The sequence below is a fragment of the Equus quagga genome, chromosome 15 (assembly GCF_021613505.1).
Source record: "Equus quagga isolate Etosha38 chromosome 15, UCLA_HA_Equagga_1.0, whole genome shotgun sequence".
NCBI classification, from domain to species: domain Eukaryota; kingdom Metazoa; phylum Chordata; class Mammalia; order Perissodactyla; family Equidae; genus Equus; species Equus quagga.
Genome location: NC_060281.1, coordinates 86,246,412 through 86,273,475, shown reverse-complemented (window position 1 = coordinate 86,273,475; position 27,064 = coordinate 86,246,412). Strand labels below are relative to the sequence as shown.

Here is a 27,064-nt window from a genome sequence, read left to right as displayed (position 1 = left end):
AGACTTCCAAGCCTCTGGTAGGGACTTCGATCCAGGCAGGAAGGCTCCTCTGAGAAAATGACATGGGACTAAGAGTGGAAGGATGAGGAAGGGTCAGTTCTGCAAAGGGGAGAAGGAGTTGCTTTCCAAGCGGAGTGAACATCAGGGGCAGTGGCCCCAAGGCCGTGGGGAGCATGGCGAGGGTCCTATGAGCCAATACATTTTATATTTTGGAAAGATACCTGGCTTTGGAATGGAGACCCATTGGAGGGGCCAAGAGTCAGCAGCAATGGTAGAGAGTATGACAGAGAGAATGACAAAATAAGACATTGACAGCACTATGCTAGTAACCCAGAGTTCTCCTAAATGTTGTTGGTTCATGGAATCCGGAAATCTGGGAACTGCTGGACCAGTACAGCCTGCCCTTTCCCCTGTCATATAGATGGAGATGGTGAGGTTCAGAGAGGGGAGGGGACCTGCCGCATTCTTGTGATAGGAGCCCCAGTGGCAGAAGTGCCAGCTGCTGCTCAGTGAGGGCTCCGTGCTGTTCCCCCTCCCCAGGGCTATCCACTTCTGGAAGCTTGGCTGGCTGAGGGCTTGGGGAGTGAGCGCAGGACAGCTATAAAGCCATCTGGCTGGCTGGACAGGAAGCAATTGCAAACTGCTTAGTCACATACATTGCAACATCCCCAGATCCTGGGCCAGAGATGTTATCCTGTATCTGTGGCCACTGTTCCAGGCCAGAATGACCCTCTGCAGCTCCTGCTGTGGGGAGAGGGGCAAACCAGGAAGGCTGTTCCCCTGCTGAGAGGGCCCTCCAGGCTGCCAGGCAGAGAGACAGGATGGCAGATGTTTACTGAACTCATTGTGCTGGGTAGCCCAGGGGCTGGGGATTGCAAAGAGGCAAAGCGTCCGTTCATGTGTTCATTGTTTATTTATTCATTCAGCAAATATTTATTAAGCGATTTACTAGCACCAGATTCTATGCTTGACACCAGGGAGACAAGGTGAGCAGGGCTCCCAGGCCTTGCCCTCAAATGGCACAGAGACCAAGGGAAAGACTTAGACCATTAAACAAGCAGCAAGAGGGTGGGATGGGGCACACCGGGGCCTCAGCACAAGGCAGAGCACGCTTTAGTTAAAATGCGTGTGTGTTGTTAAATCAGATAGGATGCACTCGGTGGCTCAAGTAATAAGGAAATCTGTTCCCTTGCACGGTGTGGAGTTGTGAGGTAGGGAGGTCTAGGCTTGGTTAACCGGTGGTGCAGCCACGTCATCAAGGATGCATCTTTTCCATCTCTTGGCACTGGTTCCCTGGAGGCCACTGGGTGGCTGCAGCTATTTCAGCTGTGACCTCAGAAATGACAGTGCCCAGAGGAAGTCTGGACCAGGTCTTCCTGTAGATCTCTTAGGGACCGGAAAACCTTTCCCAGAAGTCTCCAGACTCCCCTCACATCTCAGTGGAGAACTGGTCACAGGGCCGAGGTCCAGGGCTCCAGGAGAAGGGGAAGGGTGGAAAGACCCGAACAACATGAGGGTTTGTTCCGAGTGCAGGTGAGGTGGAGGGTAGACACCAAGCACACGTGCTACAGGTGCAGCCGTCCTCCCTCAGCTGTGCAGGATGCCTTCTAAGACTCCCAGGCGAGGCCTGAAACTCGGATAGTACCAAAGCCCGTAGCTACTATGGTTTTTCCTATACATACATACCTATGATAAAGTTTAATTTATAAATTAGGCACAGTAAGAGATTAACAACTATAGCTAATGATAAAATAGGACAATTATAACAATAAACTGTAATAAAAGTTACTGTAGATCTTGGCAACCTCAGCATAAGATGTTTTTCTTTCCTTATTAAGTCAAGAACTTTCACCTTTTCAATTAAAGGAAGCACTTCACAGCTTCTCTTTGGCGTATCCGAATTGCCAGCATCACTGTTCTTGCACTTTGGGGCCATTATGAAGTAAAATAAGGGTGACTTGGACACAAGCACTGCGACACCGTGACAGTTGATCTGATAACCGAGATGACTACTAAGTGACTAATGGGCTGGAAGCGTATACAGAGTGGATATGTGAGACAAAGGGATGATTCACATCCAGGGCAGGACAGAGCAGGATGGCAAGAGATCTCATCACATTTAATTTAAAATTTATGAATTGTTTATTTCTTTAATTTTCCATTTAATATTTTCCAACTGCGGTTGGCCATGGGTATGTGAAACCGCAGATAAGGGGGAGTGCTGTGTAACATAGCTAAGCGAAGGAGGCAGTGTGTATAACGTGGGGTCGCCTAACTCCTTTGGACTGAACAGTGGTGCTCTGGAAGATAGGAAGTGTTCTCCTTCAGAAAAAGTTCTATCACCAAAAATGTCTGTGCACTCTGTCTGCCTCTTGGAGAGTCACAGAGCACATTAGCACATTAAAGGCTCTGACAAGTCCTGCTGTAAAAGAAATAGGATTCACTTTGTTGAGCCCAGCAGGTGCCAGGTCCACTTCTACTGATCATCTTATTTCATCCTCACATCATCCCTGGGAGGCAGAACTAAGACTTGGCAAAGGTAAGGGACTTGCCTGTGGTCACACAGCTCAGGAGGTAGCTGAGCAGACTTGAATCGGGAGACCTGTGTTCTGGCCCTGGATCTGCTGGTAGCTCTGTGACCTTGGGAAGTTGCTTTGCCTCTCTGGATTGTCTGATTCCTCACCTGGAAAAGGAAGGGCTTATTGCCTCTGCAGGCCCTTTAGAAGTTCAAAGGTGGATGTCACCCCCCTAAGGGCCAGTTTGAGTTGAGCTTTGAAGGGTAGGCTGGAGGAATAGAGGGGAAAAGGAGCCAAGCTTCAGGAGAGCCCGAGTGTTCTCTGGGCTCTCTGCTGTCTTGTAGAAGGCCCAGGAAGCAACCTGCTCTACAGATAGTCTCCGAAGCCACTGCTGCTGTGTTTCCAGACTCGGTTGAAGTTCTGGCCCTCAGATGGATCTTTTCCCGGCTAGTTTTTCCCCTGATTTTCTTTTCCTTCCTGCCTCCAAAAGAGGTCAGGGGGCCAAAGCCCAGGTGCCCAGGGGTGTCCAGGCACCAGGTTCCACTGTTCCTACCTGTGTCCTTTCCCAGGGCCCACCTGGAGTGGGCAGAGTTTGCCATCCTTCTCTGTCTGGCCCTGCCAGGGAGCCACATAACCAGAGGCCACATAGTGCAAGAGAACAGCCCTGCTGCCCAGAACTGGGGACAGGGTGGACCAGGAGTCATGAGATGTGGCAGAAAAGACCAGTGACACCTCTCATTAATCCTGGGTCCCCTAGCCCAGCGCAGGTCCTGGCACCTAGCAGGCCCTCAGGAAATGTGTGTTGAATGAATGGGTGTGCTCCTACCAGTGGTACGAACCACCTGACAAGCTTGGGCCCCTTTCATTTCCTGTCTGCCTCTTTCCTCTCCAGCCAGCAACTTGGTAAAAAAGCCAGGTAAGGGCCGAGGCTGTGGTCACAGGCCCCTTTTCTGGTGAGATGTGAAACATTCCTGTGGACCGAGATTTTTCCCTGATCCAGATCAAACACCCCCCTCCACCACAGAACCTCCATTGCCGCTTCTCCCCCGCAGACCCCCCACCAGACCCCCTGCACCAGCGTTCGTTTCTCCTTCTTCTGTGTTTCCAGGGTGCGCTTGCCTCTGTTTAGCATATTTCACATTGGCTGCCATGTTCCCTGAGAGCAGATCCATATCTTACTCTTTCCTGAATCTCTCCCCAACTCAGCCTTAGTACCCTGCCTGGCACATAGTAGGCCCTAAATAAAACTGTTGAATGAAGCCAAATCCTAACCTCCCACGCTGGGGCTGCAGTCCTGACCTGTCCCAGGCAGGCTCACAGGCAGACAGCCCGACAGACTTGGGCGCCTGCCCCTCCCTGCACCAAAAGCCAGTTAATAGAAGATTTTTATGGAAGCTGCGTAGGGCTTTGTATCTCTTCTTTTTTTTTTTTTTTTTTTGTCCTCCCCTTGATACATTCCAGAGACCCGATTTCACAGCTAAGCTGGATTTTCTTGCCTGGCATCTCATATTGATTTTCCCCTGCAGGCCTAGAAACTACATTCCACAGGCCTGTCTGTGTGTCTGACAAACCAGGTTTTTCTACAGATTTGCAAAGCCGCGAGTCAAGAGGCCTGAGTCCCCAGCACGCCTGTGCTACAGCTCACTGTGACCCCAGGCACGTCCCTCCCCTTCCACTGCACCCGAGTTTCCTCACCTGTAGTTTGACAGGAGTTGAACTTCCAGACTTTTCCTTCCAATGCAATCTGATGTGGAAGATTAAACTGCCAAACCGATAGAAGGCCGGTGTGGTAAAGCGTGGGTGGGAGGAAGAGGCCATGACCCCTCCTCACTCCTCACACCCCAGAGGGCCCCTAGGGCTCCCCTGAGCTCTGTAAGAAAGCCACATGTAGCCTCGCTCTTTCTTAAATTTTGTTTTTTTTTAAAAGATTTAGGGGCCTGACCCCTAGCCGAGTGGTTAAGTTCGTGCGCTCCATTTCAGTGGCCCAGGGTTTCGCTGGTTCGGATCCTGGGTGTGGACATGGCACCGCTCATCAGGCCATGCTGAGGCAGTGTCCCACATGACACAACCAGAAGGACCTACAACTAGAATATACACCTTGTACTGGGGGGGCTTTGGGGAGAAGAAGAAGAAAAACAGATTGGCAACAGATGTTAGCTCAGGGCCAATCTTTAAAAATAAATAAATAAATAAATAAATAGTTTAAATAGCCTCAGGCCCCTTGTGGGATTAAGCATTGTCATTTGATGGGGGCTTACCAGCCCTGTCTCTGTGCATTTACATACATAGGTATATATGTGCCCACAGGAACAGGGGGTTGGTCTTGTTTGCTTTCTGCTTTTTATACAGATGGGATCATACTGTCTGTGTTTTTCTGTAGCTTGCTTTTTTCCTCTGGAATAAGTCTTAGAATTCTTTCTCCGTCAGCACAAGGAGATCGCCATCGTTCTTGAGAACTGCCGCCCAGCATTCTGTAATACAGATGTGGCGCAGGTCATTTGGCCATTTCACTCATGATGGACATTAATTGCTTCCCGTTTTTCACTGTCACAAGCAATGCTGAAAAGCCAGTCCCCGATCAGACTTCTTGGTGCACACGGCCAATGTTTCTCTAGGATGGATACCTCGAGGAGTATTTCCTGGCTGAAGGGTGAGCACATTTTGTGTTCCAACAGCTGCTCCTGGGAGGCCTTCCAGAGTGGCTGGACCCAGTCACCTGGGCACCAGCAGCAGTGAGAGTCCCACCCTCCCACCACCCCCAGCGCTTGAGATCAGTGTCTCAGTTTCTGGCAGCCTGAGGAGTGAAGTGAGCCCGTGCTCTCTCTAGACCCTCGCACTCTGCAGCCTTCAAATCCTGACGGTTTCCTTCCTCTCTCCTCGCTGTTCCCTCGATGCCAGGAAGGAGGGGAGCACGCGGAGCCTGCTGAATGACAAGCGGGAGGTGGCGGCACAGCGGCGACGCTATGAGCAGTACAGCGTGGTGGTGGAGGAGGTAGGCGGCCTCCCGGGGCCACAGGGCCCCGACTGGGTGGGGGAGACTGGCCAGCCCCTGGGCCCCTCTGGCCCACACCTCTGTTGTTGCAGGTGCCACTGCAGCCAGGTGAGGGCATGCCCTACCACGGTGACGACTACGAGGATGAGTACGATGACACTTATGATGGCAACCAGGTGGGCGCCAACGATGCCGACTCAGATGATGAGCTCATCAGCCGCAGGTGAGGCTGTAGGGTGGGCGGAGGGTAGAATTCTGGAGGCAGAGCCCCATGGGGCTCTCCCGTAGCCTCTTTAATACAGTTGGGGCAGCTAAGACCCTCTTCACGTGAGCGAGTCAGTGGCAGAACCAGTGCCCAAACCCAGGCCTCCTGACTCCTAGTCCAGTGCTCCCTCCATCCCCGGGCACCCCCTTGGCCAGTTGGTCCAACCTGCTCTGAGTGGAGCAGTATTTATTTGGTTTCATGCAGTGGTTTTACATTTTTCTTCTTAATTACAGAAAACTTTTACTAGTGGAATCTTATAGAGATTGCCCAGTGCAGATAAAAGCAGAGCTGCCCTGGCCAGAGAGGACTGGAGACCCCTCACAGCCCAAGCTCAGCTCCTCTAGGCCCCCACGTCAGACACTGGTACCCTGAAGGAGTCTAGGGCCTGGAGCAAAGCTGGCTTGAAAAGCACTTTGGTTTTCCCAGCCTCCTGACCCGTGCCTGTCCTGGCGGCCCCCTCTCACCCAGCCCGATTCCTTCCTCCCCGAGGCTCGAGGCTCGCTCGCCAGGTTTAACCAGTCTTTGATCTCACTTTCTCTCTAAACCCTCAGGCCCTTCACCATCCCTCAGGTACTGAGAACCAAAGTGCCCAGAGAAGGGCAGGAGGAGGACGACGATGAGGAGGAGGAGGTGGCTGAGGACGAGGCCCCCAAGGTACCTCCTTGGCAGGTGGCAGATGAAGGGGAGGGAACAGTTCTGAAGGATGAATGAAGAGCACTGCGCCCCCCCCTTCCCTGCGGCAGCCGCAGCATCTCTGCCTGGGAGAAGAGGGGTCCCTTTGAGCCCAGGCTGTCTGCTTGGAGAGCTGCTGGCTGAGAACTCGCCTCCAACGGCCCAGTGAGGCCCAGGGGATGGACTAGCGGCTGGGCCTCTGAGCTGCTGGTTCATTAGGCCCAGGAACCTGGGGGCCAGGAGAGGGCGAGCTGTCAGCCGCCGTGCCCAGGAAGGCAGTTCTTAAAATCAGAGAGGCTTTGGAGCCCAAGGGCCCTTGGAGGTCATCCGGGCTGGTGGGTTTGAAAATTCTATTTTTTAGCAGCTCAACTTCTTCTTCAAATGAAACCTTCCCTAGACCCTCATATAAAACAGATGAAAGCGGTGCTGCTTGGGTTGAATGGGCAGCAGCTGGAACCCCTGCATCCCCTCATCCCCTCCCACCAGGGTCACAAATTCAGATGTGTCCGGGGCCGGGCCGCCTGTGGAAATGAGCATCGGGGCGGATGGAGACAGTGCCTGGTGGTGTGGAGCACGTAGGCGCTGCCCGAGGGGCCCTCTGCACAAGCTACCCGCAGCTTCCAGGCATTTCCCTCCTTCCAGGCAACGGGTCGGCCCAGATTTTCATGTAAAATCTTCCAGTTTTCAAAGGTTACTAATTCCTCCTGTTTTGTTTTTGTTTTTTTACACAGTACGGGCCGCCACAGCCTGTCTGTGGGCCTTAGGTCACAGTTTTCCCCCTGCTAGTCCAGTCTCCTCTCACTCCTGGTGCAGGAAACACTCTTTGGGAGTGGGCGCGCTCCCACCGCATGTTGCCGTGGCACCCGCCGGAGGCCAGGGCGGCTCCCGAGGCAGCTCCCTTGGCTCTCAAGGCCCGATGTGGTCTCTCATGGCAGCCCTTCTGGCCTTCCCCCCCAGTGCTCCATTTGTCACCATTGTGCTCCAGCTGTGGCCGCCCGCCCCACCATGCCTGTCCAGGAGGCCTCAGTCCCTTCAGCCGTGTCCCCCTCAGGGAACTGGGAGGGACAGAGGACGGAGGCTTCTAGTGGAAACCTTGGACCATAGCAAGCCTGGCTCCGTTCTGGGGCATCACCCTGCCCTGCTGTGGCTTCCCCCCACTCCTGACATGGAGGCATCACCGAGATTCAGTCAGGCATAGCCTCACCACAGCTTAGGGAAATGGGGCGGCTCCTGATTCTTTTCTCCCCTCCCCTCCACAGCCTGACCATTTTGTGCAGGACCCTGCGGTGCTGCGGGAGAAAGCAGAAGCCAGGCGCATGGCCTTCCTCGCCAGGAAGGGGTGAGCATTTAAGGAGCTGTTTCTGGTGGGAGGGAGCCCATGTGGGCAAGGCCCAGCCAACCATCCAGCAAGCCCACACATAAACCCCAAGTGCTTTATGTGTATTAATGTAGCTCTTACAACAACCATATGAAATAGCTACGATTAGCATTATCCTCGTATTACAGAGGAGGAGACTGAGGCCCAGTGACGTTAAGTAACCTGCCAAAGGTCACACAGCTAGTAAGTGGTGGAGCAAAGATTGGGCTCAAATGGCCCTGTTCTTGTAACTATTGTCACCACACTTATAACCATTACTTGATAGACACTGCAAAGAGTTTATCACCCAGTGTGGGAGCCCGACGTGTCCAGGGCTAGCTTGGGTCAGGCAGAGTGTAAAATGTGGGAAAGCCAAAACAAATAGACAGATACACATCCTTTATGGTTGACAGAGCCTTGGTAGGGATGTGGACACTGGAGCTGGACCTTTAAAGGTAGACAGGGTACAAAGGAGTTTGTCATGTGAGGACAGAAAGGCAAAGCCCAGGTGTGGTTAGGGAGAGGGGTTTTTGGAGGGGAGCTGGGAACGAGTAACCACAGCCTCCTCAATTTCATCCCCCTTGTCTTCCCAGTGAGGAAATAGTCCAGAGGGCCAAAGACCTGCCTAAGGCTCCCCCTCCGCTAAAGGCCAGGCCAGTGGTGGAAGCCCAGTCCCCTGTCCTGGCCCTGGGACTCCCATAGCACTGCCCACTGGGTACAGGAGGTCTCACCAAGGAGGGAAGACATTTGGATCTCATTCTGAAGGCAAGGGGGAGCCACAGAAGGTTGTGGATCAGAGAGCAGAGCAACTCTGTCTTCTCATCCATCCCAACTTCCTGAGCACAGAGCCCTGGGCAAACCCAGCAGTTGAGATGGTCTGAAAAGGTCCTAGGCTATGGCTGTGAGCACACTTGGCCTTTGGAGACCAGCAAGCAAGGTCCTGGGGGGTAGAAGAAGAGTATTATCTTGTCTGTAGCACATGGCTCTGGATGGAGAAGGGAGGGACCCTCCCCCCACAAGCCCTCTTCCTCCTCTCCTTGTTGATAGCTGCTGGTCCTCCCCCACAGCTTAGCCAGGGCCCATCTGGAGGCAAGACTCAGAGAATAGAAAGCAGCAGGCACGAGGCTGGCTGGAGCCCCATAGCCCGGCCCCTGCCAGGCTCCATTTCTCCTCTTACCAAAAGTTAGGACATGGTTGTCCCGGCCCAAGCTGTGTGTCCTTTCCCAGGGACCTCTGAGGAAGGCTGTGGGCTCTTCCCATCAGAGCCTCTTCCAGCTGATGGGTTCTCCTGCGGGTGGGTTGTTCCTCCCTCAGGTACCGGCATGACAGCTCGACAGCAGTGGCTGGCAGCCCCCGGGGCCATGGGCAGAGCCGTGAGACAACCCAGGAACGCAGGAAGAAGGAAGCCAACAAGGCGACACGAGCCAACCACAACCGGAGAACCATGGCTGACCGCAAGAGAAGCAAAGGCATGATTCCATCCTGAAGCCGCTGCGCCGGGGCCAGTGGGGCAGCAGAGCACCAGGCCGCCGGCCACATTACCATGGCTTAGGGCCTCCTCACCACTTGGCCCTCTGCTGGGGCCCCAAGTTCAACTCCATCCCTCAACAGCCTCAGCTTTGCAGCCCCTGAGGAGGCCGCCTCGTCATCCACCAGCCAGCCGCGAGCGCCTTCTTGTAGAACACACAGTGCCTTATCCCACAGCGGAGGAACCTGGGCCCAGTGAGCAGGTGAAAGATGGGGACGGAGAGCCCAAGGCCGGCCCCCCAAACCTCACACAGCGAGACACCGCTTCCCTTTTTCCCTGGACGGCAGGAAACCTGTGTATTCAAAAGCAAAAGACAAAAAAAGGCCTGCGAATAAAGTTTTTGACCCTTTGAAGCAGTGATCCATGAGGTGCCCATGACCCACTCTCCCTGTGTCCCATTCTTCAGCGACAGCCGCTGTCTGGAGAGGAAGAGGGCAGGATGATCACCGTGCTCTTTTCATCGACTTCTCATGCTTGCGTCTCATTCTAACCCCTCCTGATGTGGCTCTGCCTTGCTGTGTGGCCCTGAGAACATTACTCCCTTCTCTGAGCCTCCGGTCCCTGCCTGTAGAGGAAAGGGCTCAGGGCGTGAGGCCCTACGGTCCTTTCCCTTTTCTCATTCAGTCCCCGCAGCCTCCATCCTAGGAGGTAGGTACTGCTTTCAGCCCCATAGTACAGATGAGGAAGGTGAGGCACTGAGAGCTGACGGTACCTCTCCAAGCCACAGCTGGGAAGTGGGTGAACAGGGTCTGTCAGTCTGACCCCTGGCTTTTATAGGGTCCTAGCCCCACTAAGTGGTGTCATCTCCATCTCATAGCTGGCCCGAGGAACTTGGCCATCCGCAGAGCCAGTACCAGAACTCACTGCCTCCTGGTTACGCAGTCACTCTGTTAAATCCACAAAAATCGAGGGCTCGGAGACTGGAAGAAACAAGTGAGGATGGCACTGCCAAGTCCTGTTGAAGCAAGTGGGCCTAGTTCCTCCAGGCCCCTGCCCAGGCATGGCCAACCGGCTCCAGGCACGGCAGCAGCTGCCAGGCGTCCCAATGCCTGGGATGAGAGGAAGTGAGGAATTCCTGGGGGACTCCCCCCAGAACGTGGCTGCTCCATGGCAGACCAACAGTGGAGTGTTTGCTGGCCTGGCCTGGAGTCCATCAGAGGAAGCCGGGGCCCCTGCCCAGCTGGACCTTGACAAATCACCCTAGATGCTAGTGCAGTTTATTTGCACGTGGTTAGGAGGAGCATCTGAAGCAGCCAGGCAGACAGGCACTTGATGAATTAGTTTTGTTAGGTCAGCCAGCACAAGTGAAAATCAATAGCAATTCCTCTGTGTCGCGCCAGTTCTCATGGTTCGTTGAGATGCAGAGCAGACACGGGGGCACTGTCCTCCCCTCGCACTGCCGAATTAGCTGAGATCAGGCCTGGGGTCAGCCATCCTGACAGGTGGCAGGAAGACTCTGTTTCCTCCCAGAGGCATTAGCCAAGGGCCCCTCTCCCTCGCGAGCTCCTCAGACTCAGCTCTTGGCCCTGGAGTGCAGCGAGGTGGTGTCAGGGAGCTCCTGGCTTACCTGCCTTACCCATTGCTGTTCCTACAGCCCCTCTCACCTTTACTCTGTCCTCCACCCCTCCTTCCACCTAGAGTGCTGGTCAGGCCTCACATGAGCATCCTGGTTGAAAGGATTGGAGGAGCCAGGCGATTTTTCAAGTTTTCCAGAATGTAGTGCCAGGTCAAACTTAGTCTCCCTCGAGGAACTGTGTATTTCTCCTTTCAGATCTTGAGAGCACCCTTTCAGGAGTGCTTTGAAAACAGCTCAGGGGTCATCTGGAATGGTACTGGTAGGCACACCCCTTCACCTCTTGGGGCCTCAGTTTTTCCATAGGTAAAGTGGGTACACTGGACCAGATGAATGGGTTTCCACTTGGTACCAATTAAATCCACGGAGGAGGCCTCAAGGTTTAAGATGGGCAATGGCAGAAATGTTATAAGTGAAGTCGGAGGGGGGCCCTGAACCCTGCCCACTTGGTCGCTGGGCCCCACCACCCCCACTGCTATTCCTAAGCTGGAATTTTCTAAGTGCCTTCTCTGTACCCTCACAGAGAACATGACGATCACAGGCATTTCCCAGGAAGCTTTGAGACGGTGTGCCTCTGAGAAGACTTAAGACTTGAGTGTCTTTGTTTCTAGTCCGTGAGTGGCAAGGATGGTGGACGTGTTTGTCTGAACGATGCCTCTGTGCCTCTGTGAGGTGGGTGGGGCAGAGCCTGTCATTGTTTATAAAAGGGGACCCGGGGGCCCAGGGAGGGCAAGGAACTTGCCCAAAGCCTGTGGCAACTTAGCAGCAGAGCCTGGATGCAGATCCTTTCTGAGTGCCCCCCTTAGACAGCCACGTGCAGTCTGGAAGAGCAAAAGATCAGTGAGACCTGCCTGTCCCTGCCACACCAGGAGCCTGGGGAGAAACAACAACAACAAAGTAAACCCGCCAAAAATGCAAGGGGGTGTTGTGGAGCCCCCCCTTTAAATGATGTCAATGAAGACTTGCTAGCAACATAGGAAACTAAATATTCAAGAATAATTTTTTTTTAAAAAAAAGAATAAATTTGAAAGAATACATGATGATAATGTACCATGATTGTGAAAATGTTAAAAAAAAAATTTTACATACAGACCAAATCTGGAAGGGAATGCACATAAGTGAAAATGATGGTGAGACTGTGATGATTTATAATGAGAATAAAAGCACTGACCATGGCCAGAGTTTCTGCTGGGCTCTTTCCTCCCATTATCTTGTTTCATCCTCACAAGGTAAGTACGGATGAGAAAACGAAAGTACAGAGAGGGTACCTGCCCAAGGTCGTACATTTATCAAGTGACCAGGAGGGGAATTCAGTCCCAGGATTGTCTCCTAAAGCCCATGGTGTTCTTCACCCCAAAACCAACTGCCATTCCTCCTTTCCCCCATGTGCACATCCTTGTTACTACTGTCCTTAAAAAGAAGCAAGAAAATACAAGTGAAAGAGCTGTAGAACAAGAGGATGGAAAATCCCATTTCTTCAGGCCGGGCTGATAGGACTCCAATTACATGTATGTTAGACCATTTGGTATTGTTCCATAGATCTTAGATGCTCTGTTCCATTTTTTCACTTTCCATTTTCAAGTTCATTTATCCTTTCCTCTGTGTATTCAGTCTGCCGTTAAGCCCATTGAACAATTCATTTTTGTGTCCACTCCCTCTGCAGGGGATGCAGAGAAAAGGCTGAGGGTAGAGAATACTCACTTGAGATGGGGACAGCAGAGCCTGGGGACCACTGAGGCCTGGGAGGAGGCCAAGAGGCTGGGAAAGTCAAAGGGTCCAGGGTGAATGTGGAAGAGGGAGAGAGGGAGTGAGCCCCCGAGTTAGGGCCACAGGCCAGGCTATGGCTTACACAGTTGTCCAGAGCAGCAGCTCTCAGTGTTTGCTGCCTGCCCTTAGGGCTTGGGGCATGGATGGTCAGCTCGGCTGGGAGGACAAGTGCATCCACTCAGTGTACATTTACCAAGATCTCCTAGGTGCCAGGCACTGTACCATGCATGTACGAGGAAGACCCGGGCCCCGGCCTCATGGAGTTCACAGTCCAAGGGGGATCTGGATGGTAAGACATTTTGGAAAAATGATTAGTAACAGTTGTGCTAAGTCCTAATAAATAAACACATGAAGAAATGAGTAGGCAAGGTCAACAGAAAGAGGCCGAGAGCAGACACTTTCTGGAAGCGGAGGGTGGTGGTCGCAGCATCAGGCAGCCACTGAGAGGTCAAGTGGGCCAAGGCGGTGGGGCTCATGGGGGCTCTGCCCCAGCTCTGCCAGGAGGCGGTGGGGAGGCAGCCAGTGGGAAGAATGGAAGATGAGGAAGAGAAGGCGGGAGGGGAGGCCTGTCTTGAAAGGAACTTGGCATCAAAGAAGAGGAAGAGGGGGCTCAGAGGCGAGGAGGGAGTGTTAGAACCCGGATCTTGTCTGTGGGATGCCCAGAAGGAGCCAGGGGGGCGCCAGAGAACCCACCTGGGGGAAGGTAGTCCACAGTGAGGCGAGGGGTGGGGCCATGGCCCCTGCAGGGCTCCCAGATGAGGGGCAGCCTCGCCTCAGGTCTCAGCTAGATCTCCAGTGGGCGCCGGGGCAGCACGGTGGGGCCTGACTGTGGCCAGAGGCTGTCGTTGCAGTTCTACAGCCTGAACCAAGGTAAAGCATTCAGTCTAAAGGCTACCGTCTTCCGTCCGCTGTGATGTGTGGTCGGGGGTAGGGGTGTCTTAAACGGAGCGTGAAATTCTGACTTCACATCATACTGGAAATTCTCTTCCAAGAATCCATAATCATCAAGAGAATTTTACACAGACTGGCAGAACCCAGAGAGCCTGGAAGGGCATTTAAGCCAGAGGTTCTCAACCTCTTTAAACCCCCAACCCGCCCCAATCTCAGGCCCTGGGGTTTGAGATACCCCCTCCTCCCCTGGGGGTGGGGAGGTTTCCCTGCTTAGACTCCACGGGCTCCTGGGGGTCTCCCAGCCATGGAGGTTGTGTCGAGCTGTACTTGCTGCGGTCTGAATTACAGAAACAACGGGTACTTGATTCTGCTTTTCCAAATATGAAATTATGACATTGAATATGCTTTTTCTGGCTGTGTGACCCACCCTCAGCACTCTGACGTGTCCCTTAAGTGCTCTGCCAGCACAAGCGGTAATTATGGTTTTCTCCTCCTTAAAGTGCTTTTAACAGAAGAGCCTGGTAGAAAAGGAGGTCCCGGTGGGATGAGGACCAATCATTCCTGTACATTTAGGGATTTTATTTGCAGAGTTTACACGCAGGCTCCCACCCTATCTCCCATATTATGGTCTGATCTACTTAGCATTCTTTCATGGGCCATTCCCAGGCCTCAAGTGTGTGTCCTTTTAATTGTTAATTTGTTCATAAAGGTGGCCTGGGGTGGTGAAAAGAGCACTAGATTAAGAGTCAAGAGGCTGGGATCTGGGCCCTAAAGTTCAATAAGCTGTGAGACCTTGGGTCAGTCACTTGACCTCTCTGGGCCTCAGTTTCTTCTTGTGAGAAATGGGGATGATCATTCTCCCAGCCCTCTTGCCTCATGGGTGTGGGTAATTGTGAGGGTCTGATGAGACCACAACGGGGGGGAACACTGTGAAAGCAGTAGACCCTGTTCAAATGGGAAAGGAGAAAACTGTCATGGGCAGCCCTGTCTACTCTGCATTTGGGGCAGGTTCCCCCTCTCCCCTCTTTTAATCATTCTGCTGGAAACCTCTCTGCACAAATCACCTCTTATTTCCAGGAGGCCCTTTTCCAAACGTGGATGCTGGGGTCCCAGGGCCACAAATAGTTTTAGAGCTGCCTCTATTGGGATTTTTCCTGATAGTTCTCACCAGAAGGACAGAATTGGGGGACGGCTTGAACTCCAAGGCTGTTGCCTCCATGGGCAAGTTCTGTCCTGAAGCAGCCTCCCCAGAGGGTCCCGTCTCTGGGGAAGCCTGGGAACTGTCGCCCTGAGACCTCTTGGACAGGAGTTTGTTTAGAAGAAGGTGAGGCTGCTGCCCCCCTTTCTCCGACAGGCTCACCAGGTCCCACGTGACAGATCCAATAGGCAGCGCCCAGCCCCCAGGTCCAGCTGGCCTCTGTCACAGGGAAGGGGCAACAGATGAGGACCAGCGGGGTGACCTGCCAGAGGGCATGCATGTGGCCTGTCACACCTGGAAAACCAGACTGCCCGGCTGAGGAGGGGTCCGCACAGACAGGCATCGGTTCCTTCTCCAGAGTGTTAACTCAGAGTAACAGGCGATGGCCGGGCCAGACCTTTGCCTTGGGGATCAGGGTCCTCAAATGGCCAGTGGTCTGTTTTGCTTTTGCCATTCAGAGCAGGGCTAGACTCCGCCTCAGCCCCTCCCTGGCTCTGTGACTCTGAGCAAGGTGGCCTCACCTCTCTGAGCCACAGTTGTCTTTGTAAACTGGAGGTGTCTGCAGGGTGTCTGGGATAAGGCGTGTGTGGTCCCGGCCCACCGTGAGGCCAGTGAACTCGTAGGGTGCTGCCCTGTCACAGGGACCCAGGCAAGGGGTGGAGGACGCCTCCTGCCAGTGCTCTAGCCGGCTTTCTGTGGACCCCACCTCTCACCCCCTCAGCACAGCTGCCCTGACTCCTCTGGGCTCAGGATGGCCTGGACACACAGGAGCCTGACGCAGAAGACAGGCACAATCCAGCCCAGTAAGTATGTGATGGGTGCCCTGGGAGCCCAGAGGAGGGCCCTGTTCAGCCTTGTGGGACTGGAAATTATCTCGGTGAATCCTTGAAGCAAAGACAAGTGATAGGCATGATGATAAGCCTCATTCAGAGGTTCAGTGGTGGCCGAGAAGTGGCCAAGTCAAGATTCAAACCCAGGTTTGCGGGTCTCCAAAGTTCATGCTCTCACCCCATCGGCTTTCCTGCCTTCCTACAGCTTGGCACTTAAACCAGAACCCACAATACTCTACATGTGGTTGGCTCAGCATGGAAAAGAGGGCCTATCACCTCCCTTATTCCAAACACCATGCTTCTATAGATACAACCTATAATCAAGTCATTCCATTGGCAGAGGGACGGGGAAAGGAGAGGAGAGTATGAAGCTGGGCAGGACCTATTTTCCAAGTCTCCATTTTGCCATAGTCTCCCCTGTCTGCCAGTGGAAGGAAGGGATGCCCCTTGGAGGGCCCAGTTTGAAGGAGGTGTTCCACTAGGAAAGCTTAGTGCAATTCCATCAGGGAGAATTGCAGTCCCAGGGCAGGAAGTGGCCTCTGTGTTGGAAGCCTGTACAGGAGGCAGACAGAAAGTCTGCTCAGACATTGGGAAGGGAGGAAGATGGACGGAAGCGGAGAGGACTGACTGACTCCCTTACTTGGTGAAAGGTGTGGGGAAGAGATAAGGGCTGCGGAGGAAGACACGAGGCTGCCGGGGTTTAAGACAGTATTAGAGACGGGAAGAAGAGATTGACGAGCGACACAAAGGGGAACACAAGAAAGTGATCTGGTCTCAGAGGGATGGAAAGGATGTCAGGAACAAGCAGCTGGCATGGGGGGCGGGGCACTTGGCTGATTCAGCTGCGCGGCCATCCCCAGAGCTCAGCCTGCATTTTGTGGATCGAATATGCTAATTAGGCGCCGGTCCCTGAAGACTGAGCAGGGAGCCCCCGTTCATTCACTCGCTGGATCAACATAACAAAACCACCCCTAATAGGCCTGTGCTAAGCACATCGCAAGCATTTGATCACGTATCTTCCCAGACACCCTGTGAAGTATTTACTTGAGGAAACCGGGGCTCACAGAGGGGAAGCCACCGGCCCAAGCTCACCCCGCTGGAGAGGAGCAGAGCTAGATTTCCAACTCAGGCCTAATCCATGTCTATGCACAAGATGGGAGAGCAAAGGGACCCACTGCAAAGGAGGTCTGTAAAGTGAGGTTTGAGGTAGTGGGGATCTTAAATGTCAGCCTAAGGAATTTGAACTTGATCGTGCAGGTACCAGAGAGCCATTGAAGGTGGTTGAGCAGGGGGGGTTGATCTGGCAGGCTTACAAGAGTTCAGTGGAGGGGCTGGCCTGCCAGCATAGTGGTTAAGTTCATGCCTCCGCTTTGGCCATCTGCTTGGGGTTCCCGGGTTCAGATCGAGGGTATGGACCTACACACTGCTCATCAAGCCATGCTGTGGAAGCATCCCACATACAAAATAGAGGAAGATTGGCACAGATGTTAGCTCAGGGCCAATCTGCCTCAGCAAGAAAATAAATAAAGAAAAAAGAAAAAAGAATGCAGTGGAGAGACAGGGTCCAGAGCAGTTGAGGAAGGTTCTGTGTGAGAATTTTGAAGGGAGGATAAGCCAGGAGCAGCAGGAAGGCCATCAGCACCCCTCTACTCACAGACTGTCAGCTGAGCAGCTCCCAGCCAACACGTCCTCTGCATTCCATCATCGCCTTGTCCTTGATGCCGGCTGGAGTCTGCCCTTGGCATTCAGTCTGTGTATGAATCCAAGCATATCAGGCCAAGGCCCCAAAGAAAAGAGAAACATGGTTTTTACACCACATGGAGCAGTGGATGTGAGCCTAGCCTCTGGCATCACTGTCCTGTGTTTGAACTTCTGCTCCATTCTCACTAGCTGTGTTACCCTGGGCATGACACTTAACCTCTCTGAGCCTCATTTTCCACCTGTAAAATGGAGTGGAGAGCAGTGTCCCCCTCGGACTGAGGATCCAGTGACACGGGGTGTGTTAACGGCACCCAGCCCAGTCCCGGCCCTGGAAGAGTGCCCAGAAAAGACAGCTATTTTTGTGTGTGTTTGTGCGTGTTCTTCTGCGTGGGCCGGTGCCTGCCCCCGGTACAGAGTGTTCCTCCTTTGCTAACACTCAAGCAGCTGCCATAACCTCCATCTCGTTCAAGGAATTTGTATTCCCTCCAACTCTGCACAGTGCTCAGACATTTTAAATTCATTGATTTCTGTCCTTTGCTCGGAAGACCTCAAACTCATTTGTAGGACAGTCCTTGTTCCTTGTTATTGGAAGGGCTGGCTGAGTTATGGGATGGAATCTATTTCTTTTTTAATAACTTACATTGCTTTCTCCCTTTATTACAAAAGCAGGAACATGCTCGGTGTGGTTCATACAAATAAGCACCAAGAAAGGAAAACCACTGGTAATCCTACCATTCAGAAATAATTGCTGTTAGGTTTCAGTTCTATCCTTCCAGCATTATCTTAGAAAAAGGAATATATGCATTGGTTTTCTTTTCTTTTCTTTCTTTCTTTCTTTTTTTTTTTGGTGAGGAAGATTGGCCCTGAGCTAGCATCTGTGCCAAACTTCCTCTATTTTGTATGTGGGACGCCACCAAAGCATGGCTTGACAAGCAGTGTGTAGGTCTATGCCTGGGATCTGAACCCAAGAACCCTAGGCAGCCAAAGCAGAATGTGCAAAGTTAACCACTATCCTACTGGGCTTGCCTACACACTGGTTTTCCATAAAAATGCGATCATACTAAACATGCTGTATCACCATTTATTTTTTAAAGATTGCCACGTGAGCTAATATCTGTTGTCAATCTTCCTTTTTTTTTCTTCTCCCCAAAGCCCCCCAGTACATAGTTGTATATTCTAGTTGTGAGTGCCTCTGGTTGTGCTACATGGGGCGCTGCCTCAGCATAGCCCGATGAGCAGTGCCATGTCCACGCCCAGAGTCTGAGCTGGTGAAACCCTGGGCCGCTGAATCTGAGCGCGTGAAGTTAACCACTCGGCCTCGGGGCTGTCCCCTGAATTACCATTTTTTCAGTTAATGAGTCATTGTGAACATTTCCCCATTTCTCTTCTACATCCTTTTTAACGGCTTAATAATATTCCATCGCACCATGCTTTACTCAACTAGTTCCCTGCAGTTGTACATTTAGATCGTTTCTCATTATTTGCTTTTAAACTCCAAGGACCAACCCTGTGGCGAAATCTTTATCCACATTTATGATTATTTTCTCAGGATAAATTCTTAGAACTAGAATTGCTAGGTCAAGTTTTTTCTACTGTCAAATTGGCCTTCCCACCAGCAGGATTTGAGAACGATCGTTTCCCATGCCCTTCCTCACACTGGATATTGAAATTTTTAAAAATCTTCACAAGTTTAATAAGTAAAAGCATATCTAGTTATTTTTACTTGGCAAATCCGTTCTTGCAGGGCCTCAACGAGAGGATGCAGGCATGAAATGAGCCTGAGAAGTAAACCTCCTGCTGGCTAACCCCCAGCCCAGAGTCTGCTTCCCAGGGAACCCAGACTGTGACAGGCAGCATGCTTGTGTCTACTGGGGACGAGCCTGGAATGTTCTAAGGGCTAGGCCTTTCTTCTTTCTTTGAGCTGCCAGGACAACTTGGACTCTACCCAGAACTGAAAAGATTTGAGCCTTGGCAGGCAGCCCTGGAGTGCCAGAGGCTTCCGGGGTAGCCCCTGCCTGGGTTAATTAAGCAGTCAGCTGATGAAGATTTACTGCTCAGTAATCCTTACTCCTCTTGACACCCCTCAAAGATGACAACATCTCCATAAATAACAAGAGTCATAGCTGCCGTTGTGCATTATCACAGTGGATATTTTACAGATGAGGAAACTGGCTCAGAGAGGGTAGGTAATTGCCTAAGCTCACACAGCCAGTGAGTGAAGGGGCTTGAATTCTAAACCCAGGTCTGTCCATTCTAAGATGAGTGCTCTTTACACTTCACGAGAGCTGGTCAATGGGAATAATAATATAATCTCTTGGATTATTATTCAAATTAAGTGACGTGTAAACTGCAAAGAATTTAGTATAATGCCTGGCTCATAGTAAGTAGTTGATAAATGTAAGCTATTAATCAGAAACCCTCCACGGGCTTCCGTTTCTTCTTAGAATGGAATCCAAACTCTTTTAGCATGGCCTACAAGACCATACAGGATCTGACCCTCCCTAGCACTCCTTCACTTCCTTCAGTTCAATGAATAAACCAAGCTCATGCCCACCTCAGGGCCTTTGCACATGCTGTTCTCTTTTCCTGGAATGCTCTTATTCTTTCTCTTTACCTGGCTAAGATTTCCATTCAAACCTCAGCTCAGATGTCATCTCCACGGAGGACTCCCCTGATTACCAACCTGAACATCTAACGTTGACTTCAAACCCAAGTCACTCCCTACACGTAGCTCAGTTTTATTTTCTTTGTAGCTCTTAATGGGAGCTGCAATTCTTATTTAGTTTCTGGTTTACTGTCTATCTCCCCTACTAGAATGTGAGCTGCAAGAGGGTAGGGATCTTTCTTGTTCTCCATTATATACCCAAGGTTCAGAACAGTGCCAGGAAGAACAGTCACACAATAAAGATGTATTGGTTGCACAACAATGAATGAATGAAGGAAAGAGGTTCTACCAGTTTGGAGAGAGTTTTTTTTTTTTTTTTTTTTGAGGAAGATTAGCCCTGAGCTAACATCTGCTGCCAATCCTCCTCTTTTTGCTGAGGAAGACTGACCCTGAGCTCACATCCGTGCCCATCTTCTCTACTTTCTATATGGGACGCCTACCACAGCATGGCTTGCCAAGCAGTGCCATGTCCGCACCTGGGATCCGAACCAGCAAACCACGGGCCGCCAAAGCAGAACGTGTGCATTTAACCGCTGCGCCACCGGACTGGCCCCTGGAGAGAGATTTTTGAATGTGATAAAGAAGCTAGGTGAATAGGACGTCAGCTCAAATACTCTTGGTCAATGGAGCGGTCCTGTCTGCTCAGAGCTATACCAGACGCCAACTTCTCAGAAGAGGATTTCAGAGACCTTCTGGAAGTTGCTTTATGAGTTACTCAAGCATTTAGCTTTTCCTGACACCTGTGCGAGGGGAGCAGGTAGGGAGTCCGTGGGGTTTTAACTGTAAAGACCGTCCCAGCTGTTGACTCCAGGAAATGCCTTGGGCTGAGCTTGGGAGAGAGAACTTTTTTCCAGTAGTAAACAGCTTCTCGGTGCCAGTCTGAGGAGGGTGCTAATCCTCACTCCCCCCCCCCTGCAAGGGCAACCCACCCAGGGAGCTCAGGGAGGCCCAGCTCTCACTTGGCAGTGCCAGTCAAGGATGAGTCCTCCTCGGAGCTCAGGAAGGGGAGCCCTGGGCTGCCAAGCAGCCAGCTTACAGGCCTGGAACCAAGGCTGGGGGCTCATACTTTGCATCTCTCTGTGTTCACGCTCTCTTTGGGTGCCCTCTTTTAATTTATTTATACTCCTCGATCATGAAAATAATACATGCTTGACTCAGAAAATTTAGAAATCAGAGAAAATAAAACGGAAAGGAAAATGACTCACCCAAAATGAACCACTGTTAACAATTTGGTGTGAGCACTTCCAATTTTTTTCTTACACGTTTACACAAAAAGAGTGTATCATGCTTTACACGAATCTGTGACCTGCTTTTTTTACTTGACTTTATATTTTGTCTCTTTCAAGGTTAAGCATTCGCCTTAACCATTTTTTACTTAATTTGTTTCTTTTCTTTTTTTTTTTGTTTTTGGTGAGGAGGATTGGCCCTGAGCTAACATCTGTTGCCAATCCTCCTCTTTTTGCTTGAGGAAGATTGTTACTGAGCTAACATCTGTGCCAATCTTCCTCTATTTTTTTTTTTTTTTGTATGTGGGAACGCCAGCACAGCATGGCTTGATGAGCGGTGTGCAGGTCTGTGCAGGGGATCCAAACCCGTGAACCCTGGGACACTGAATTGGAATGGGCGATCTTAACCACTACACCACCGGGCCGGCCCCAGTTGGTTTCTTTTTTATACAATCTTTTTTATTAGAATATCAATATCTGCTTGTTGTGAGAAAAAAAGTCAATATCTGTTGCGCAAAGTGAAAGTTATTTGAAATTCCACCCCTGGAAGATAACCACCAGGAAAAGTTCAGTGCGCATCCCTCAGTATTTTGTCTTTACACACATACATCAATGTGTATGTATTTGCATCAACAAGATCAAACTAAACAACTAAACATACCATTTTGCAGCGTGATTTTTGTTTTCACTTTATCTTTCTCTACCACCACACATCTCCATCTTATTAATGTCTACACAGATTCCTATGGTATTAATCTACTTTTTTAGTTAACCACTCCCCTATTGAAGGACATTTTTCTTCTTCTTTTAATTCCAAACAATGCTCCAATGACTTTGTGTGTGTGCACGCCCACATGTGATTCTGGAGATATATTTCTAGAAGTGGAGTGTCAGAGTTAAAAAGGAAAGAACATTTAAGAAAAAACAGACAAATTGGACTTCATGAAAATTTAAAATTTTTGTATATCAAAAGACATTAGCCACAGAGTAAAAAGGCAACTCATGGAATGGGAGAAAATATGTGCAAATCATATATCTGATAAGAGATTAATGGCCAGAATGTATAGAGAACTCCTAAAACTCAACAACAAATAAAAAATTCAAAAATCGCCAAAGGACTAGACATTTCTCCAAAGATATGTGGATGGCCAATAAGCACATAAAAAGATGCTCAACATCACTAATCATTAGAGAAATGCAAATCAAAACTACAATGAGCTAGCACTTCACCCACATTCGGATGGCTACTGTGGAAAAAACAGAAAAAACCAAGTGTTAGCGAGGATGTGGAGAAATTGGAACCCTTCTTCACTGTTGGTGAGAACGCAAAATGGTATAACCACCCTGGAAAACCGTATGGAGGTCCCTCAAAAAATCAAAAATAGAATTACTACATGATCCAGCAATTCCAGTTCTGGGTATACACCCCCAAAAGAACTGAAAGCAGGGTTTTGAAGAGATATGTACACCCATGTTCATAGCAGCATCATTCACAACAGCCAAAAGATGGGAGCAACCCAAGTGTGCATCGATGGGTGAAGGGATAAACAAAACGTGGTATATACATGCTACAAAGGAATATTATTCAGCCTTAGAAAGGAAAGAAGTTCTGTAATATACTACAACATGGATGAAGCTTGAGGACATTATGCTAAGTTAAATAAGGCAGGCTCAAAAAGACAAGTACTGTAGGATTCCACTTATATGAGGTACTTAGCGTAGTCAAAATCATACAGACAGAAAGTAGAATGAATAGTGGTTGCCTGGCCTGCGGGAGGGAAGCATGGGAGTTATTTAATAGGTATAGAGTTTTAGTTTTACAAGATGGAAGGAGTTATGGGGATGGACGGGGGTGGTGCCTGCACAAAAATGCAAATGTATTTAATACCACTGAACTGCACACTTAAAAATGGTTAAGATGGGGGCCAGCCCAGTGGCACAGTGGTTAAGTGTGCACATTCCGCTTCCGTGGCCCAGGGTTCACCAGTTCGGATCCCAGGTGCAGACATGGCACTGCTTGGCAAGCCATGCTGTGGCAGGCATCCCACATATAAAGTGGAGGAAGATGGGCACAGATGTTAGCTTAGGGCCAGTCTTCCTCAGCGAAAAGAGGAGGATTGGCAGCAGTTAGTTCAGGGCTAATCTTCGCCCCCCCCCCCCCCAAAAAAGGTTAAGATGGCAAATTTTATGTTATGTGTATTTTAACACAATTTTAAAAAAGGAATGAAAATTTAAAATAGATATTGCCAGAGTGCTCTCCAAAACTGTTGTTCCAATGCCATGGCAGTGCCTGCTCCTTCACCAAAAAACTGGCCTTGCTAATCTTTTTCATCTCTGTTGATCTGAGGGGCAAACACGGTATTTCATTTTGTCTCTTTGTAAGTGAAACTGGGCATCTTTTCATGTTTGTGGCTATTTGTATTTCTTATCTTAATTGCCTATTCATGTCATTTGCCCTAGCTTCTACTGAGCTATTCATCATTTTCTTATTGATTTGGAAGACTGCTCCATATATTAGTGAGGTTGGAACTTTCGCCTATTTGTTGGATATTTTCTCCCACTTAAAACGTGATTTTAGGGATTGGGGGAGGGTGAAAGGGGTAAAGGGACACATACGTATGGTGACAGATAAAAACTAGATTATTGATGGTGAACACGATGCAGTCTATACAGAAACTGATATAATAATGTATGTACACCTGAAATTTACCCAATGTTATAAGTCAATATGACCTCAATAAAATAAATTTTTTTGAGAAAGATTATCCCTGAGCTAACATCTGCCGCCAATCCTCCTCTTTTTGCTGAGGAAGACTGGCCCTGAGCTAACATCCATGCCCATCTTCCTCTACTTTATATGTGGGACGCCTGCCACAGCATGGCTTGACAAGTGGTGTGTAGGTCTACACCCAGGATCCGAACCAGCAAACCCTGGGCTGCTGAAGTGGAATGTGTGAACTTAACCACTGCACCACCGAGCTGGCCCATAAAATAATTTTTTAAAAAACACATGATTTTAAATGACTGGATAATATTTCACCTCAATAGTAATCCCTATTTTGGATATTTTACTTGTTTTCATTTTCCCCCCATTATAAACAATACTGTGATGAACATCTCTCATGGACATGTGCATTTTTTTCAGGAAAATTTGACAGAAGTGGGATTGAGTCAAAGGCACACACATTAAGGGTCTTTTTTTTTTTTTTTTTTTTAGGAAGATTAGCCCTGAGCTAACTACTGCCAATCCTCCTCTTTTTGCTGAGGAATACTGGCCCTGAGCTAACATCCATGCCCATCTTCCTCTACTTTATATGTAGGACGCCTACCTCAGCATGAGGTGCAAAGGGGTGCCAGGTCTGCACCCCGGATCCGGACCGGCGAACCCCGGGCCACTCAAGCGGAACGTGCAAACTCAACTGCTGCGCCACCGGGCCGGCCCCTAAGGGTCTTAATATGTAGGTACAAAATATCCTCCAGGAAGATGGTGCCACTTCACACACTCTTGCCAATAGCAGGTGAAGGCCATTTGTTCATGTCCTTGACAAGATCAGGTACCATCATTCTTTAGCTTGGCCATTAGTTTCCTAGGGCTGCCATAACAGAGGATCACAAACCGAGCAGCTGAAAACAACAGAAATCTAGTCTCTTAAAGTTCTGGAGGCTAGAACTCTAAAATTAAGGTTTTGGCAGGCCCCACCCCCTCTCAAGTCTCTAGAAAAGAATCCTTCCTTGTCTCTTTCCTTGCTTCTGGTGGTTACTGGCAATCTGTGGCATTCCTTGGCCTGTGACAGCATAACTCCAATCTCTGTCTCCGTCTCCAGACAGCCTTCTTAAAAGGACACCAGTTATTGGATTCAGGGCTCACCTCAATCCAGCATGATCTCATCTAATTTAACTAATTATATCTGCAAAGACTGTATTTCCAAATAAGGTCATGTTCTGAGGTTCTGGGTGGACATGAATTTTGGGGGGGACACTATTCAACTTCATACAATCGGTAAAACAGGGTATATTATTATTTTAACCTTTAGCTCTTACTGAAAGGAAACATACACACACACACACAACTACAGTAATGCTGATGACAAATAATGGGGCATCTTAACTGTAGACTGGCTTATGGATACCCTTGCTTGCTGGTCTGGCTGAGTCACAATGTGCCCACCTGAGGCAGGTGATCAGCTAAGCTTGTTCTGACCCTGCTGCCCTGAGCTCATCATCAGGGACTGTAGAAGAGCAGAATAACTGTGAGAGTGTTCCCTGCTTTGTTTTTCACCAGCACCTTGCCCTCAAATTGTTGGGAAGAGTGTATTATCAGTGGCAATCTTCAACCCCAGGGTTATCCTCTGTTTGATACTGAAATCATTCTTAAAAGTCTTAGAATAGTCTCTCCTTTGGTTCAGGTGTTGATTTGACCCCGAGAGCTGTACCGCCTTTGGCAGGTCATAATTTCTCTAGGCCTTGACATAGTCTTCGTGAAGATATGCCTCAGGTAGGACAAACTCTGCAATTTCCAGGGTCTTTCCTTCCTCTGCGTGGGTTTCCTGACCTGACTTTTCCCCAATGAGTTGTTAGTAGATGACTCAGCTCTGGCTGAATTATGCCAGGCTCCAAGTGAAAGATGGCAGACAGGAGAGTCACCCATCTTCCCAGGCCAGTTACAGAACAGAACTGCTCTATACCTGCTCAGCGCTTCCCAATGCTCTCCTCTGCTGCTCCTAGCTATGCGGTTATTACCCTCCTTGCACTGTTTCCCCAGAACCCTTGGCCCAGTCTGTCATGCACACATATGATGGCACTTACAGCGTCTTCCATAGAGTTCAAGCCCCACGTTCTATATGTGCCCAGCACCTAGCACAGTACCTCATACTGGCCACCCATACGTTTGTTGAATGACCTAAATACGTCCTAACCCCTCTTCCTCACATTCCTACTGCTCCACCACCTTCTGGGAAAATCTTCTGGTTCTCTGGGTCCTTAAATATCCTCCCCATCTCTCTGCCAGCAGTCACCTCCATGTGCCATTTACCATGTGCCAGGATCTGTGACTGTGTTACCTGCATTTACTAACTCCTTTAATACCTACAAAAACCCCGCAGAGAGTCTGTCTATTACCCCCATTTTACAGACCAGGAAACTGAAGCTCAGTAAGGTCAAGCGCCTCACCCTTGGTTTACACACCCAGAACTAGTGAACTGAGGATATTCAAACACATCAAGTAAGTACCAGGACAAACCACACTCATTAGAGAGCAGAACACTAGCAAGAGGCTCAGCGTTCTGGTCCAACTTCATCATCAGCAGAAGATGGGCTGTGGCCCATGGAGGTATGGCAGCTTACCCAAAGACACCTAGGAAGTTAAAGGCAGAATGGAGACTAGCCTCTGGAGCATGGGGTGGCCCACGACCCTCAGGCCAGGGCCTTTTCCCCAGCTGAAGCCACAGTGCTTCCCCATGGCCACGCCAGTTAGCTCCCTCTGCGTGTTTCAAGAACGGAATTATCAGTTTAGAAGCCAAAGTTGAAGGTAACATCTCCAACTCTAGCTCCTGTTTTGAAAACCAGAATTCTTTGGAAATTAATGGGAAACCTAAAACAGCGGACTCTGCCCTTCAGATGTTTTCAGAGGACTTTGAAGCGGTCTCCAATAACTGACAAGCGAAGCTCAGGGAGAGTTAAGAAAGCAGCGGAGGCAGACGCAGGTCTCACGGACACTTTACATTTATTTGCTGATGACTCTGACTAAACATACTTCAAACAGAGCGGAAGTTAAAGAGTCTGTCAGGTGAAGTCACTTCTGGCCAACATCTAAAGGTGGTCCATGGAGAGTAACGTGAGCATCATCTTCAAGCTGAGGCCCTGGCTCTGGGCCAACACCTGGTG

At 50.1% G+C, this 27,064-nt stretch overlaps 1 protein-coding gene across 2 annotated transcripts in view; it reads left to right on the top strand.

Annotated features, from left to right (window-relative positions):
- The window catches only part of ASCC2 (activating signal cointegrator 1 complex subunit 2), a 38,699-nt gene extending 29,016 nt beyond the window's left edge, over positions 1 to 9,683 (top strand). For both annotated transcript variants that reach the window (XM_046640161.1, XM_046640160.1), the window contains 5 exons: positions 5,415 to 5,508; positions 5,601 to 5,731; positions 6,325 to 6,427; positions 7,705 to 7,784; positions 9,117 to 9,683. In XM_046640161.1, coding sequence (XP_046496117.1) covers positions 5,415 to 5,508; positions 5,601 to 5,731; positions 6,325 to 6,427; positions 7,705 to 7,784; positions 9,117 to 9,288 — 580 coding nt within the window. In that variant the 3' untranslated portion in view covers positions 9,289 to 9,683. The remainder of the gene's footprint in view (positions 1 to 5,414; positions 5,509 to 5,600; positions 5,732 to 6,324; positions 6,428 to 7,704; positions 7,785 to 9,116) is intronic.
- Positions 9,684 to 27,064: the final 17,381 nt, after the last annotated feature.